This window comes from Bubalus kerabau, chromosome 20 (assembly GCF_029407905.1).
Source record: "Bubalus kerabau isolate K-KA32 ecotype Philippines breed swamp buffalo chromosome 20, PCC_UOA_SB_1v2, whole genome shotgun sequence".
Taxonomy (NCBI): Eukaryota; Metazoa; Chordata; class Mammalia; order Artiodactyla; family Bovidae; genus Bubalus; species Bubalus kerabau.
Window position 1 is genome coordinate 16,072,519 of NC_073643.1, and position 14,879 is coordinate 16,087,397.

At 42.5% G+C, this 14,879-nt stretch overlaps 1 protein-coding gene across 21 annotated transcripts in view; it reads right to left on the reverse strand.

Moving 5' to 3' along the window:
- ULK4 (unc-51 like kinase 4) overlaps window positions 1-14,235 on the reverse strand; it is a 509,803-nt gene extending 495,568 nt beyond the window's left edge. For 5 of the 21 annotated variants that reach the window (XR_008706191.1, XM_055558100.1, XM_055558101.1 and 2 more), the window contains exons 1-4: window positions 12,517-14,227; window positions 6,608-6,801; window positions 2,953-3,052; window positions 1,198-1,337 (exon numbers count right to left, since the gene is read on the reverse strand). Coding sequence is in view for 20 of the 21 variants with exons in the window: in XM_055558100.1 (XP_055414075.1) it covers window positions 1,198-1,337; window positions 2,953-3,052; window positions 6,608-6,745 (378 nt within the window). In the remaining variant the exon portion in view is untranslated. The other 16 variants (XM_055558097.1, XM_055558096.1, XM_055558093.1 and 13 more) reach the window with 14 other exon arrangements.
- Window positions 14,236-14,879: the final 644 nt, after the last annotated feature.

A 14,879-nucleotide genomic window follows, 5' to 3' on the forward strand; every position in this document is an offset into this window, starting at 1 on the left:
CTTTCAGGGCTGTAACACAATTAAGTGATTATAGTCTTCAAACAAGTATATGAAGATTTCAAATAAGAATGTCTGTTACAGAGAGTTTTTATGGAGTTTTTTTTTTTTTTTGTAGGTTTCATTACGTTCTTCTACAGATGGCCTAAAGTAACATTTAACAAGAACATACTCAACTTTTCATTTCATTAACAAAGGAAAAGCAGCAGCAACTAAGACCAGTAACACATACAATCCCTAAGACTATGGACTTGTAAAGGTAACAGGTGCCACTGACTGCAAATTCCACCTAAACATAATATGTAATTCTCACTATCTCCTTGAAATATCTACCCCCCCACATCACAGGCAAGAAACCTAAGGTACAGAGAGACAGAAAAGGTAACGAGTCCAGGACACACAGCATCTCAGTGTCAGTGTTGATGTGACTCAGACACTAAGCAGGTCTGTGACTCTACAACACTGAAACACATCTGCTGCTGCTGCTGAGTCATTTCAGTCATGTCCGACTCTGTGCGACCCCATAGACAGCAGTCCACCAGGCTCCCCCGTCCCTGGGATTCTCCAGGCAAGAACAGTGGAGTGGGTTGCCATTTCCTTCTCCAATGCATGAAAGTGAAAAGTGAAAGTGAAGTCGCTCAGTCGTGTTCGACTCTGTGCGACCCCATAGACTGCCGCCTACCAGGCTCCTCCGTCCATGGGATTTTCCAGGCAAGAGTACTGGAGTGGGGTGCCATTGCCTTCTCTGGAAACAAATCTAGCGATGGGTAATTATTTCTACCAGAAAAGAAAAATGTTTGATATAAAATAGCAGGAATCAAACACATATTGTCAAGAATGTCAGTATCAAACTAAAATAATGGCTCATAAGTGTGAACTATAATTTAAGAACAAAGAGTCTTATTCTATAGGTCTCTTGAGCTCATCATTCACAACATACCTCAAGAGCAATGATACTCACTCCGAGAATCCTGAAAGGAGGGGAGATTTCACTTTCTAAAAGGTACTTCAATAGGCAGCTAAATAGGAACCTAAAATATAATACTATGTACTTTCTTTTGTTAAAAAAAAAAAAAGTTGACTAAAAATTTAAAGATGCTCTAAATAGATCAAAGTTGTATCTAAAAATAAAAATATCTTTGAGGAAGCATTATAAATTGAGACACAAACAGTCAGGGAATCAAAACGTTTATGAATTACCTTCCTGGGAGAAATGTCACAAAAGAGAATGCCAAGTTGATGAAGATGGTGTAATCCAGTCAGCAGGTCAATCCCAAATTCTCTCACTACATCTTCTGGGAGGTTTTCATCTTGAGCAATAACCATTTCTAAAGAACCACCTGCAAGTTGATTAAAATCACCCACTTTAACACCAGCATTACACAGTGCCTCTAGAAAGGTTCCATGCTGGGACCTGAGCATTAAAACATGATCAAATCAGTCCATCTGGACAATCTGACGGGGAAACATACTCGTGAATGAACACTGGTCCAGGAACCCTAACAGGAAGCTCCACACTCCAGAGCCAGCTAAGGACGAATGGCTGCTCGGCCTGGAAGGACAGTCAATAAATATGCCAGTGGAGTGAAGGAAGAATCGCTCTGGCACTGTGATCTCTCACTCCAGACCCCTTGGGAAAGAAACAGCTACAGAAATTAGCGTTAAGTGCTACTGTAAACGGTACACTTTAATCACACTGTGCAAAGGACAGTCATGTTTACCCCCATGCAAAGTTAGGTCACATTCCGCAAGTACCGCCTGACACAAAAAGGTGCTATTCCTTAAGTGTTAGAAATTACACACTCTGATGTACACCACTGATGAAATAATAGGTCAGTGGCAGACACACTGTGAATTCCACGTCTATATCCTTCCAAGGTCCCTGTCATAACTCTACCACCTAAGTGTCAGAAACAAACTTTTTTTTTTTTTTAGGATCAAGATTATAATTAGAAGTCAAGTTCACAGAAAAGGAAGTCTTAGCTGGCAGCTGAAAGTTCAATCAGAATTCCTGTGATGAAGGTAGGAGGCATTCTGAGTTCTGTTCATTTTGTTCAGTGAGTGAGGAACTATTCCAAACACAGGTATAAATGAGTTAGGTTGTTACAACAGCCAGGGGTCAGAAATAACTGCTGAAACAAAAAGTAACACAGGTGGAGTCCCCTGATCACCTCAACAGTGTATACATCTTATGAAAGAAATTAAACCACCGTCTCCTCCCGTTGATTCAAAAAATAAAATGCAAAATGCAAATAATTTACTATTCCAGATAAGCTCTTTCATAATTGCTTCATAAATTCTAAGGGCCAATAGGTAAAAGACTCATAAAGCTAGAAATTATTACATTTTATCTTAATATTTAATGATTCTTTATTATTACTCAATGTATAACTGTGGTACTTCTTACATTTTTTCCTAAAGACAGTGAAACTAAAAGTCCAGACAATACCTATGTATTTAGTCACCTTTCTCCCTGTATACAGTCTTGGAAAATTTTATCAAGCAAGAGCTATGTTATCTCTAATCATTGCCAGGTGGTGGAATTTGTTGATTCATCTATTTTTCTATATTGCTAATCAAGTATCCTTTGCCTAAGAATAAAAAAAATAAGAACTAATTAGGTAATAGGTAGTTGACCTCAAATCTTTTATTTTTCTTGAATGGAAAAACTTGTTTGATCAATCACTAAAAATTATGTCTAAATTTTATGAAGATGATTTAGTATTATTTTATACCAAAGTAAAGTTAACCCTAAACTGCATCTCTTCCTCTTACCAAACACCTTTGCTTTTTTCCTGTCCCTAATATATCAAACAATAGATGTTCAAGTTAATGTAGTCAATAGTATGCTTCTATTCATAATAGAAGGAAAAGTGAAAAATAACAAAACCTACATCATATGTTTTTTCAAAGCAATATACGGCGACTATAATCGTAGCACTTCTTTGCTCCTACCTGTGCAGAGCTCCACAACTAGCCAGAGATGATTGCTGGTTTCATACCATTCATGAAAAGTTACAATGTTCTTGTGTTTAATTTCATGGGTGAGACGGACCTATAAAAACACACAGCATTCACACTAAGAAAAAAAGTTCTTAAAACGTTTGAATCTATTAAGAAACACCTAAATATCACACCTGGGAAATAGATAAGAAAACAATGGAACTTATTCAGTGGAATAAAATAATAAATAATTTAAAATATAGACATTAAGAATGATGGTTATGTGCTTACTCGCTCAGTCGTGTCTGACTCTTTGCAACCCCATGGACTGTACAGCCTGTCAGGCTTCTCTGTCCATGGAATTCTCCAGACAAGAATACTGGAGTGGGTTGCCATTTCCTTCCCCAGGGGATCTTTCTGACCCAGGGATCAAACTCATATCTTCTGCATTGCAGGTGGATTCTTTATCATCTGAGCCTTCAGGGAAGCCCTAATGTGAACATACTGATCTTAAAATGTACATTTCCAATGGATTATAATACTTGTATACCAAAAAAAAGAGTGAATTCAAAAACTCAGTAATAAAGATGCAAAAGCGTGTCCATTAAAAAATATTAAGTAGCTTTGGGGATTTTTGGCTTTCCCACTTTAAAAATCCCATTAAATATAGGAACTAAAACTACAAAAATGTGTATAGAACATCATGGCTCAATTGCTGATGACTGACTATCAAAGTGCACTGGATCCTTGCTTTCTGATTTTCTTAAAAAAAAAAAAACAAAAAAACAGAAATTCTACTGTCACTCAACACAGGCTAATAAGCCCATAGTTTGTGGAAATACAGAGCTCCCTGTTTAAGACATGGAATTTGGCATGCTCCAGGAACAACTTGGTGGGCTCATATTGTAATAAAAATAAAGGAAAACTAATCTACATGACTTAGAAGACAGATGAGGAGAAAACCAAACAGAGTGACCAAGGGAGAATTTGAGGAGCATCTTGTAATAAATCCCCAATATAAGGCCACTAGAAAACGGGGAGAACCCTGGGTAAATAAGTTTAAAGGGAGCCTCGCTAATTCTGGCTCGGGAAGGGGAGGACCTCGTGAAAAAATAAGGAGATACAGAAACCCCAAAAGAATTTAGGCCACAGCACACTCCTCCTGACCCTGCCCATCACTCAATACTTGCCAAGTACCTACTCTTCCAGACACCACTCTGCCGATCTCACCCTCCACCCGGACCTCCATTGGCCATGTGCAGCCTCCGCTGGCCAGTGCAGGGGGTACTATGGCCAGTGCTCGCCACAGAGGGCTACTGTGCTCTGGAGCGGCAGCTGGGATGAGCTTCAAGTGTAAAATACACACCAGACACCCAACAATCAACATCAAAATTAGAAAAGTATCTCACTGGTTGCACACTGGAAAAATAATACATGGTATTATTAATCTCATGAGATGAATATATATTAATAAGATGAATTTCACCTATTTATTATCCTTTTTCAATGTAGATACTATGAACTTTACAGTTAGATTTATAACCCCCATTATATATCTATTGGACAGCGTTGCTAGATTTTTTTTTTAACTGGTAACATCATTCTCTCCAAAATCTCTTCCACACATCCTAATCCATGACCACCACTCACTTTCCAGCTCACTCGCTCCAGGACTGCAATTCTGGTTCAATCCAACCCTCCCCACAGTCTGCGTACACCTAAGGCACTGAAGCAGACACAAACCATGCTGATTGCTCTGCCTTCCACTGATGGTCCCCACTCTAAAGGGCCCCAGCCAGTCTGCCCTCCAGGTGACCTATTCACACCTTTTCTTTTCTCTTTTCTAGAACACTGCCTGCCCGTTTCCCCTAACTGAAGACTTAAGATTCTCACCTCAGTGAAAACGTAATCAAAAGAGAAATTCTTCCCGTTCCCAGTTCTGAATCAACCAACTAGAGAGCATCTTGTCCCGTACACCTGTCTTCCCTCAACTGTCCACAGGCCTTTCAAAAGCCAACACCTCCTCACGCAGGTGAAGACAGCTGTTTAAAATAACAACAACAATGACAAAAATAACAAGTGTTGGCCACAGTGTGGAGAAATGAGATCCCTTGCACACTGCTGTGGGAATGTATAACGGTAGGGCCTCTGGGGAAAACCAAGTATTTCATGGGTTTGGACAAATCGGTAATGACTTTTATTATTATAGCATCTGTCATATAGAAGAGTTTCACTGCCCTAAAATCCTCTGTGCTCCGCCTATTCATCCCTCCCACTCTCCCCGACCCCCCAAACTCTGGCAACTACTGATTATTTTACTGTTTCCATAGTTTTGCCTTTTCCAGAATGTCACATGGTTGGAATCATACACTATGCAGCCTTTTCAGACTGGCTTCTCTTACCAAACCACGTCCATTTAAGGTTCCTCTGTGTCTACTTGTGGCTTGATTGCCCATTTCCTTTTATTAATGAACAGTATTCCAGTGTATATATGTTCCAGTTTGTTTATTTACTCACTGCAGGGCATCTTGATTGTTTTGATTACATATAAAGCTGCTGTAAACATCTGTGTGCAGGTTTTTATGTGGACCTAAGTTTTCAATTCTTTTGGCTAAGTACCAAGAGTGTGATTATTCATTCAGAACTCTTTTCATCTTGCAAAAATGAAAATTTCTACACATTAAATAACTCCCCATTTCCCCTTTCCCTGGCAATCACCATTGTATTGTACTTTGTTTCTGAAAGGTACCTCATATAAGACGGTGATGGCTGTACAGTAATAGGCATAACTTACTATTAAACTACACACTAAAAATGGTTAAGATGATAAACTTCGTTATGTGTGCTGCTGCTGCTGCTAAGTCGCTTCAGTCGTGTCCCACTCTGTGCGACCCCATAGACGGCAGCCCACAAGGCTCCACCGTCCCTGGGATTCTCCAGGCAAGAACACTGGAGTGGGTTGCCATTTCCTTCTCCAATGCATGAAAGTGAAAAGTGAAAGTGAAGTTGCTAAGTCGTGTCCGACTCTTAGCGACCCCATGGACTGCAGCCCACCAGGCTCCTCTGTCCATGGGATTTTCCAGGAAAGAGTACTGAAGTGGGGCACCATTGCCTTCTCCATTGTTATGTGTATTTTTCCACAATTAAAAAAAAAAGCTAGGTTTGGGCCAAGGAGTCTGGGATGTAAAGTGGTACAACTATTTTAAACCCAAGTTACTCTTACCTAATGTACTTCCTTTGGAAAGCCTCATAATCATGTACTAAATTTAAAAGTAAATGATCTAGGGACTTCCCTGATGCTCCAGTAGCTAAGACTCCTAGCTCCCAATGCAGGGAGCCAGGGTTTGATCCCTGGTCAGGGAACTAGATCCCACCTGCCACAGCTAAGTCCTGTCACAGTCAAATAAATTTATTCTTAAGTGATCTGATACAGACTGTATTTTCCCTCATAAAAAAAACAAAACCCAGAAATCTAAGTTGCTAATTACTGATACTTGAGTATGTTTAGTAGCCATTATTCAGGACTACTGGCACTAAAGAGAGAAGGTCACCCATTCCAGACTGAAAATGGACCGTCTGCTACAGTGAGTTCAGTGACTTCTGTTTACATACTACTTACTCCATCTGATCACCTTTTCCCAAAGAGAGAGAAACATACTTGACTTACCCAGTTGGTTATTTCAGGCCTCCTGCACTTATCAGTACAAAGAATAGCTACAAAATTGATGGTCCCCTTCCGTCGCCCCTTGTAGACCACAGTCTTGCTTCCTCGGCCAATCTCCTCATACAGGATGAAGTTTTCCATCTCTGGGTTGACTTCTCACCTTCGGTAAAATGACAGTCTAATAGCATCTCTAACTCCTAAAAAGTAAACAAAAATGACACTTCAAAACCCAAACTAGCTGCATGACTGATTAGCCTAAGCTATTTAATATGTAATCAATAAATCTAGTAATTCTATCAATTCAAAAATCCACCTACAAATGTTGATACAAGTGTCTTTGTTTTTGTAAAATGAAAAAAAACTAAGAAAAAAAATAAAACAATTCACAAACCAATATTCAACTCCCTAGTGATAAGACCTTAACAAAAATAATGAAAATGACAGCTATTTTGAACACATGGAACAAAACCAGGGAATGAATGAGATTTCAGTCAATGTATCTTGATACAGCTCTTACTCTGTTACACCGGAAAGCACTTTGTGTCAGTAACTGTGTAATGAATGGGGTAGTAAGCTCCATCTAACCATAACTTATGAGAAATGAGACAATGCATGTGAAAACACTATATAAATAAATATGGAATGATAGTATTTCTATCTAACCCACAGACATTTTAAGAGTCAATTCAAATATTATTCGAAGTCAGTGGTCAGCAAACTACTGGTTCCTGGGCCATATCCAGCCTGCTGAGTCCTTTGTAAATAAGTGGATCACAGCCATGTCCAGTCATTTAGATGTTGTCTAAGGAAGCTTTCCACCTATGACAGCAATGTTGAGTAGTAGTAAGAGTGACCCTATGACCTGCACACCCTCTAAAATATTTACTATCTGGCCCTTTACTGGAGAAAGTTTGCCAACTCTTTCACATCATTTTTTTTTAAACCACCCACTATAACAACTTCATTTTCTTGGCCAACAAAATCACCTTATATTCATGAGTGAATAACAATCTGATGTAGTCTTTTACAAGGCCATGCGGTTGCACAGAGTCAGACACAACTTAGCAACTAAACAACAGGGGCTTATACTTCAGCCAAGAACTTACACTGATAGTAGATATACCATCTACTCAGTTGCTCAGTCATGTCCGACTCTTCGCGACCCCATGAACCACAGCACACCAGGCCTCCCTGACCATTACCAACTCCCGGAGTCCACCCAAACCCATGTCCATCGAGTCGATGATGCCATCCAACCATCTCATCCTCTGTCGTCCCTTCTCTTCCTGCCCTCAATCTTTCCCAGCATCAGGGTCTTTTCCAATGAGTCAGCTCTTCGCATCAGGTGGTCAAAGTATTGGAGTTTCAGCTTCAACATCAGTCCTTCCAATGAACACCCAGAACTGATCTCCTTTAGGAGGGACTGGTTGGATTTCCTTGCAGTCCAAGGGACTCCCAAGAGTCTTTTCCAACACCATAGTTCAAAAGCATCAATTCTTCAGTGCTCACCTTTCTTTACAGTCCAACTCTCACATCCATATATGACCACTGGAAAAACCATAGCCTTGACAAGACAGACCTTTGTTGGCAAAGTAATGTCTCTGCTTTTTAATATGCTGTCTAGGTTGGTCATAACTTTCCTTCCAAGGAGTAAGCGTCTTTTAATTTCATGGCCGCAATCACCATCTGCAGTGATTTTGGAGCCCAAAAAAATAAAGTCTGACACTGTTTCCACTGTGTCCCCATCTATCTGCCATGAAGCGATAGGACCGGATGCCATGGTCTTAGTTTTCTGAATGCTGAGCTTTAAGTCAACTTTTTCACTCTCCTCTTTCACTTTCAAGAGGCTCTTTAGTTCTTCTTCACTTTCTGTCATAAGGGTGGTGTCATCTGCATATCTGAGGTTATTGATATTTCTCCCAGCAATCTTGATTCCAGCTTGTGCCTCCTCCAGCCCAGCATTTCTCATGATGTGCTTTCAGAGTAGTTCAAAATCTTGGAATGCTAAGGAAGTAACATGGTTTCCTTACTTCCAGGAGAAATAAAATTTTAAGTGCTCCTATGTTCAGAAATGATTAAAAGCAGTACTTTCACCTGCCAGGTGAGCTATTATTAAGATTCTGGGGCATTCTAAGCTTGACTCTCCAGAAGCAGAACAAAATCACCTGGCTGCTATTAATATTGCTGCAAGAAATGCTGCCCTTAAAGGGACCAACAGCAACCAAACCTCTGTCATGATCCAAAGAGATATTTCCCAAAATGATAATTTAGAAAAACTGGCACAAAGGGCCAACAGTTGGCCTCAGAAAAGGAAAAACAAGATTAGAAATTCAACAACTGTTGGTTTGATAAGAGAAAAAGCTTTGGTTTGGACTAAGGAACAGCCCTGCCCTATGAGAGACTAAAATCCCCACTCCTTATCCCTGTACATGCATTTTGTCAGTCTACTAACAAAATACGGCCTTCATGAATCAATACTGCTGGGGAAACATCAACTAGTGGCAAATGGATTACATACGGCATCATCTAACAGATAAAGTATGATTTAGTCATGATCTGTGTGTTGTCACACTGGACTGAATCCTTTGCTTGCAGTCTACTGCCTCTTATGGGGCTAAAGGACCAGCATTTTTAAGACTCAACTGGCAAAATACAGAGGCCCTCCAAATATCTCGACCAAAAGCATTGCTGCTGGTCCTTCTAAATCTCAGATCCACCCCTTCTGTAATTCAGAAACTCTCAGCCTCTTGAGATAGTCACAGGACATCCAATGCACTGGGCTCCTGCTTCTTACAATCCACAACTAATAAATATAGAGTTACTCCAATACTGAAAGGCCTAATTGCTTCTATGAAAAATAACCATGTTTTGGCAGGGCAGTCTTTTTATAGGGCACCCTAAGGAAACAAAGACCTCCAGCATCACACCTTGCAACCTGGAGAGTTAATTTACTGGAAAAGACACTTCTGGAAGAACCATCTTCAGCATCACTAGAAAGGTCCCTACTGAGTATTACTAACCAACCCTTGTGCCACCAAACTCCAAGGAACACAACTTTCGGATTCATGTCACACATCTAAAGAAAGTGCAGAACTCTGACTGGACCTGACTTTACTTTCTGACTGGATCTGAAAGTAAAGATTCTGCGGAATTAAAGCAGACAACATCCAATGAGACAGCTTTCCCAAGGTATGCAGATCTGGCCTGCTGGAAGTTTGTCACTGCGGGGCTGCACCCTGAAGGCCCACGAGCCTTGTAACTGCTCAGTCTCAGAGAGAGAGCCTGGAGTCAGCGACAGAGACATAAATGACTTATTGGACACAGGGTCTTAAATGCCTGAAGCAAGGTGCTGGAGAGACAATCCACTGTGTGTGGCAGACAGCAGGCAGAACAGGACACGGCAGCAATCTTCACTACTTGAGGGAGGAGGAGTCTACCATTTACAGGGGAACTGATGCCAGGTGGGCTCATCAGGTACCAGAGACTAATGAAGAGGATTGGACAGTCCTGTGAGTGAAGTAGGGTGTGGTTGAGCAAGGCATGTACAGAAACCAAGAGAACAGCCATCTTGAATGGGCTAACCATTCAGTCGCCAACGCCAAACCTTAGCTTATGGCATAAGACTTCAAATGATCACCAATGTCTGTGATCTTGATAACATAGAGATTTTAGATTAAAAGTGCCTGGTAGATCTCTCTCCTACCCCTCCTTGGTAACTGTTATCTTAACAGGTTCCCACTCTGCACTTTCCCCTCCACCTCAGACACTACACCCAGGAAAGATACTTTCCGACATAGAGGGACAAAAAGCCTCTCCAACTACAAAACCTGACTCTTGATCAGCGATGCTTTCAGAGGAAGATCTTGATCAAAAGAGAGAAATGTAAAATATGTATATACATATTAAACAAAAATCTCGATTAAACAGAGCTGGGAGACAAGAAGTGGGGCGCTCTCATACCCTGCGATGATAGCCGAGCTCAACTGGAAGAAGAATGAATCCTCTTCTTTCCTAGCAAGGACTCCGTCAATGGAGTCTTTGTTTACTACAGCCTTCCCAACTTACTCTTCCCCTTTATAAAATCTTTCTCCTCCCCTGCCAAGCTGGAGAACTGCACCATGTCTTGCCGTGGTTACACATGCCAAATTGGAACTCCCTGCTGATGCCAAATAAGGCCATCTTTCCTGGAGAAATATCTGGTAGTCTTTTGGTTCCAGTAAAGAGAACCAGTCCTGAGTCCTGAGCCACCAAAATGCAGCCTTAACAGGAGAAATTATGTGTCCAAAAAAAAGTAACCTGAGATCTTAAATGTTCACAAACTGGTTATAAACTGGTTATATACATCAGCATAAGATGTTAAAAAAAAGTTTTTATATAAGATGAGTGATTCCTTTAGAACAAGTTTTTAGGCCACAAGAAAAAAAAATAAAATCTTAAAATTTTGAATTTGAGTCAGGCCAAGTTCATTTCCTCAATCTTTCACTGAATAGAGGCATCTGAGCAGGGCACCGCCTGAAATTAACAAAACATACCAATTACAGAGTAGGCTTAGACAAGGGTGGTTTATTACCTGCAGTATTTCCTCTCTCTATGGACTCAACTTCCTTAGACCAAAATAAGAATTCAATCAGACTATTTTATAAGTTATCTTTCAGATTTGAAAACCATTGTCTGTAAGATTTTTTTTTACTCAGTCCAAGGATGTTCCTCACCTCAGACTTCCTAATGCACATTTTTAAAATGTTGTAATTTCTTAAATTGTAAAACAAAACACAAATACAGAAAAACCCACAAAATAAACATATAAAGAATTATTACAAGAAGGCCATCCTTGTAATCACCACCCAGACCAGCCACAGCACTTTGCCAAGAAGTCCTTCCCTGAGCCTCCAACAATCACAACTCCTCAATACTCCCCCCAAAAGTAATCACTCTCCTGACTTCCATGCGTTTCTTTATAGTTTTCTCATTCAAGTGCGCATTCCCAGACACCTCAGTTTAGTCTTGCACATTTTCTAAAAAGCATTGTGCGTCTTTTAAGTCTCTTAATCTGCAAGTTCACCCAGGTATGATCAGAGCAACTCACACCTATGAGCAGTTGAAGCATTTATGATTTCAGCGGGCTGGGCCTATACTCAAACTCTGAAACAAGAGCAGGCAGCAGGGGCACGCAGGTGAAGACAAGAACTTCCTCTTAATCATCCACACCTTCAAATCTTTAAACTCGCTCTCTAGCAGCATTAGAAACACCCGGGAACTGAGAAGTGCAAATTCCCCACCATGGGGCCCAGACCTTACTGAATCAAAAACTCTGGAAGCGGGATCCAGCAATTTGCGTTTTAACTAGCCCTCCGGTTGCACGCTGCCTTAGAAATCCAAGTCAACCTTTCCCGAGAGCACGAGACGTCGGGCACTACACTGAGCCCTAAACTGGTGCTCCTCCTCGCAGCACTTTTCGGACCATATCAATTGCAGGTTTTGAGCTTCGACTGACTTCGAAAGCGTAGGCTCTTAAGTCTCTACGTTAACACCCTCTCTTCCCGCACCACACCCCCCCAACCTGGAGGCTTTCACTGCCTCCCCACGTCCAACGACATCAGTCAGCGAGGCCAGCTTAGAACCCAGGAAGCTAAACCAGAGTTTTAAGAGATAAAACTCCGAATATGAGGTGTCTATAAAGCGCATCTCCAGAACCCAGGTCCTAGAAGAGGTGTTCCGTGTACACCTAAATCAAAAGTTTTTTAGAGTTCAACACAAGCACAAAAAAGCGGAGCCCGAAGAGAGAGGGGGCGCTGGGGGTAAAGGGTCCACGGAGGGACAGAGAGTGGTGGGCGGCCCCCCTGCAGACCGGCGAACACTGAGAGAGACAGGGACACAAATTCGTGGCCCCTAAAACCGCCACTGCCGCTCACCTGCTCGCTCGCTGGTGAGAATCCGCATGTCCATGGGATACCTAGCTCGAATGCTCACGTCTCGGCCCCCGCGCCTGAAGACGAGTCCACTGGCCAAAGGCCAGGGGCGAAGCAATGGAGCAAGGCGGGACGCAAAAGGAACACCGTGAGGCCGTGTAGGTGAAGCACCCCTCCGGGTTTGGATTCGGCCAGCCGGTCTCCAAGGCAGCACGCAGAACGCCGCTTTGAGCGCCCAGCGCTGATTGGCTGAGCAGTTTCGGTTCCCATTGGCTGGGGCCGGGAAGTGGAGCCGCTACGGCCAACTTCAATGGCCCCGCGTCAACTTCAGTGGCCCCGCGCCTAGCGTTAGGACGAGTCCACCGATCGACCCCAAACCGGGGTAGAACGTGCTTGGGAAGGCAAGGCTCAGCGCGTCGGTGACCGGCCTTGCGAGTTCCGCACCGCTCCGCGTTTGGACCGGTCCAACCCGTCTCCAGGGCAGCACGCAGAACGCCAGAAAAAGCGCAGGGCTCTGATTGGCTGAGAAGTTTGTGTTGCTATTGGCTGGGGTCTGGAAGTGGGGTGCCCGTCTTACAGCGTTGATCTAACAGTGGGTGGGGGAATCGGGGCTTTGGGCTGGTCGTTGGGGCCCTTCCTGGCTAGCAGTTGCATAGTTAGTGGCAGTGCAGTCTTGTGCCCTCATCATTTCTTCCTTCCTCCATTGTCTTCAGTTTTCTTCCATCCTTTTAGGTGGAAGGGGCAACTTAGGCTGTAACAATCTCTCCTCAGGTTCCTTCCCTTTAGAAAAGAGTAGGTTACGGATTATCTCCCTTCTTATACATGAGAAAAGACCAGAAACCGGATCTCGAGTTAGTTGATTATGACTTTCGAAGCTCCAAACTCTCAAATTCCAACCACCAGAAACGTTAGCACAAGCTCCTCTCTTCCACACGGAGTTAGCTCACAGATAATCAATCACCTTTGGCATCAGAATTATCTGAAGCTCTGGTTAAAACAGGGCCCGCCCACCCACAGAATTTCCGATTCTATAAATCTGGTGAGCCCCCAAAGTTCTCATATCTATTAAGGTGATGTGAATGTTGCGGATAACGGACCACGCTTTGCATACCTTTACGGGTAGGAACTGTGTCTGTCTCTCATCTCAGGTTAATCATGTCTCCTGTTCTTTGACTTCTAACCCTTTTTGGCTTCCCAAGAGTCTTAAATTAGCCTTAATTATCAGTTTTTTGTATTTAGGAGATGTGATGTGGTAAAAATTTCCTTATGTATTACTTCCTAATTAATCAAGACATACAATGAAATATCAGCTAATTTATTCTGAGTTTTGATAGCCTCATCCTTAATGTCAGAAATAAGTATCTGGAATGTAGTTCTTCCTTAAAACTGGTTAAATACACATCACCTGTGTTGAAGAAGTTCCCATATTCTTGGAACAACTAGGGAACCTAAGAAAGATGTTACACTTCTACTTAGGAGCCAAACCAGGTCATTTGGGAAAGGCTGTAACTGTCCTCGCAAAATAATTTGGATTCATGATTCGAGGAACTGAACACATCAATTTACCACAAAGCCTCCCAAATTCTCGGAGAAGCCAATGGCACCCCACTCCAGTACTCTTGCCTGGAAAATCCCAGGGATGGAGGAGCCTGGTGGGCTGCAGTCCATGGAGTCGCTAAGAGTCAGACACGACTGAGTGACTTCACTTTCACTTTTCACTTTCATGCGTTGGAGAAGGAAATGGCAACCCACTCCAGTGTTCTTGCCTGGAGAATCCCAGGGACAGGGGAGCCTGGTGGGCTGCTGTCTATGGGATCCCACAGAGTTGGATATGACTGAAGCAACTTAGCAGCAGCAACAGCAGCTCCCAAATTCTAAGACTTAAACCCTGATGGCACTTAACAACAAGGAAGGAAGAATGAAATTAGAGCACTCCCTAATACCATTTGTTGATGTTGAGTCACTCAGTCCTGTCCAACTCTTTTGCGACCCCATGGACTGTAGCCCCAAGGTTCCCTGTCCATAGGGATACTCCAGGCAAGGATACTGGAGTAGGTTGCCATTTCCTTCTCCACCCTAATTCCATACACAAAAAAATAAAATGGATTGAAGACCTAAATATAAAGCTGCTGCTGCTAAGTTGCTTCAGTCGTGTTCGACTCTGTGCGACCCCATAGATGGCAGCCCACCAGGCTCCCCCATCCCTGGGATTCTCCATGCAAGAACACTGGAGTGGGCTGCCATTTCCTTCTCCGATGCATGAAAGTGAAAAGTGAAAGTGAAGTCGCTCAGTCGTGTCCGACTCTTAGCGACCCCATGGACTGCAGCCTACCAGGCTCCTCCGTCCATGGGATTTTCCAGGCAAG